At 63.1% G+C, this 1040-nt stretch overlaps 1 protein-coding gene across 1 annotated transcript in view; it reads left to right on the forward strand.

The window, feature by feature from the left end:
• The first annotated feature begins 342 nt into the window (after positions 1 to 342).
• Positions 343 to 1040, forward strand: part of NACC1 (nucleus accumbens associated 1) — a 4016-nt gene continuing 3318 nt past the window's right edge. Inside the window, exon 1 of the mRNA XM_021710663.1 lies at positions 343 to 1035. Coding sequence (XP_021566338.1) covers positions 343 to 1035 — 693 coding nt within the window. The remainder of the gene's footprint in view (positions 1036 to 1040) is intronic.

Raw genomic sequence — 1040 nt, forward strand, 5'->3', positions numbered from 1 at the left:
TGTGTACATGGTGCTGGGGTGGTTGGCACTCACAGAGACTCACTGAGTCCTGGCCACCCTTCCAAGCACTTAGGCAAACTTGTTTAATACTCAAGTGAGTATGAGTAAGTATACCTTGACCCTCCTCTCTGCAAGGGACAGCACGTGGCCACTCTGGTCTGCAGCTGGCTTAGCTGATGTGACCACACATAAAAGCAAGCCTAGACAGGGTGGAAGGGGCTGGGGGCTCTGGGACTCCATGGACTCACAGGGCTGTGACAAGTCCCACCACACGGATGTCCTTCCATCCCTGTTCCCCTGGTGACCCCGCCCACCGTCTCTCCTGTCCCCGCAGCCACCACCATGGCCCAGACCCTGCAGATGGAGATCCCCAACTTCGGCAACAGCATCCTGGAGTGCCTCAATGAGCAGCGGCTACAGGGCCTGTACTGTGATGTGTCAGTGGTGGTCAAGGGCCACGCCTTCAAGGCCCACCGCGCAGTGCTGGCCGCCAGCAGCTCCTACTTCCGGGACCTGTTCAACAGCAGCCGCAGCGCCGTGGTGGAGCTGCCGGCAGCCGTGCAGCCACAGTCCTTTCAGCAGATTCTCAGCTTCTGCTACACCGGCCGGCTGAGCATGAATGTGGGCGACCAATTCCTGCTCATGTACACGGCCGGCTTCCTGCAGATCCAGGAAATCATGGAGAAGGGCACCGAGTTCTTCCTCAAGGTGAGCTCTCCAAGCTGCGACTCCCAGGGCTTGCACGCCGAGGAGGCCCCGTCTTCCGAGCCCCAGAGCCCCGTGGCACAGACGTCAGGCTGGCCGGCCTGTGGCACCCCATTGCCCCTGGTGTCGCGGGTCAAGACAGAGCAGCAGGAGTCAGACTCTGTGCAGTGCACGCCTGTGGCCAAGCGGCTATGGGACAGCGGCCAGAAGGAGGCCGGGGGCGGCGCCAATGGCAGCCGCAAGATGGCCAAGTTCTCCACGCCGGACCTGGCCGCCAACCGGCCGCACCAGCCCCCGCCGCCCCAGCAGGCCCCGGTGGTGGCAGCGGCGGCAGG

The sequence above is a fragment of the Carlito syrichta genome, unplaced genomic scaffold (genome assembly GCF_000164805.1).
Source record: "Carlito syrichta isolate Samal-C Ts95f unplaced genomic scaffold, Tarsius_syrichta-2.0.1 Scaffold297031, whole genome shotgun sequence".
In the NCBI taxonomy this organism is placed as follows: Eukaryota; Metazoa; Chordata; class Mammalia; order Primates; family Tarsiidae; genus Carlito; species Carlito syrichta.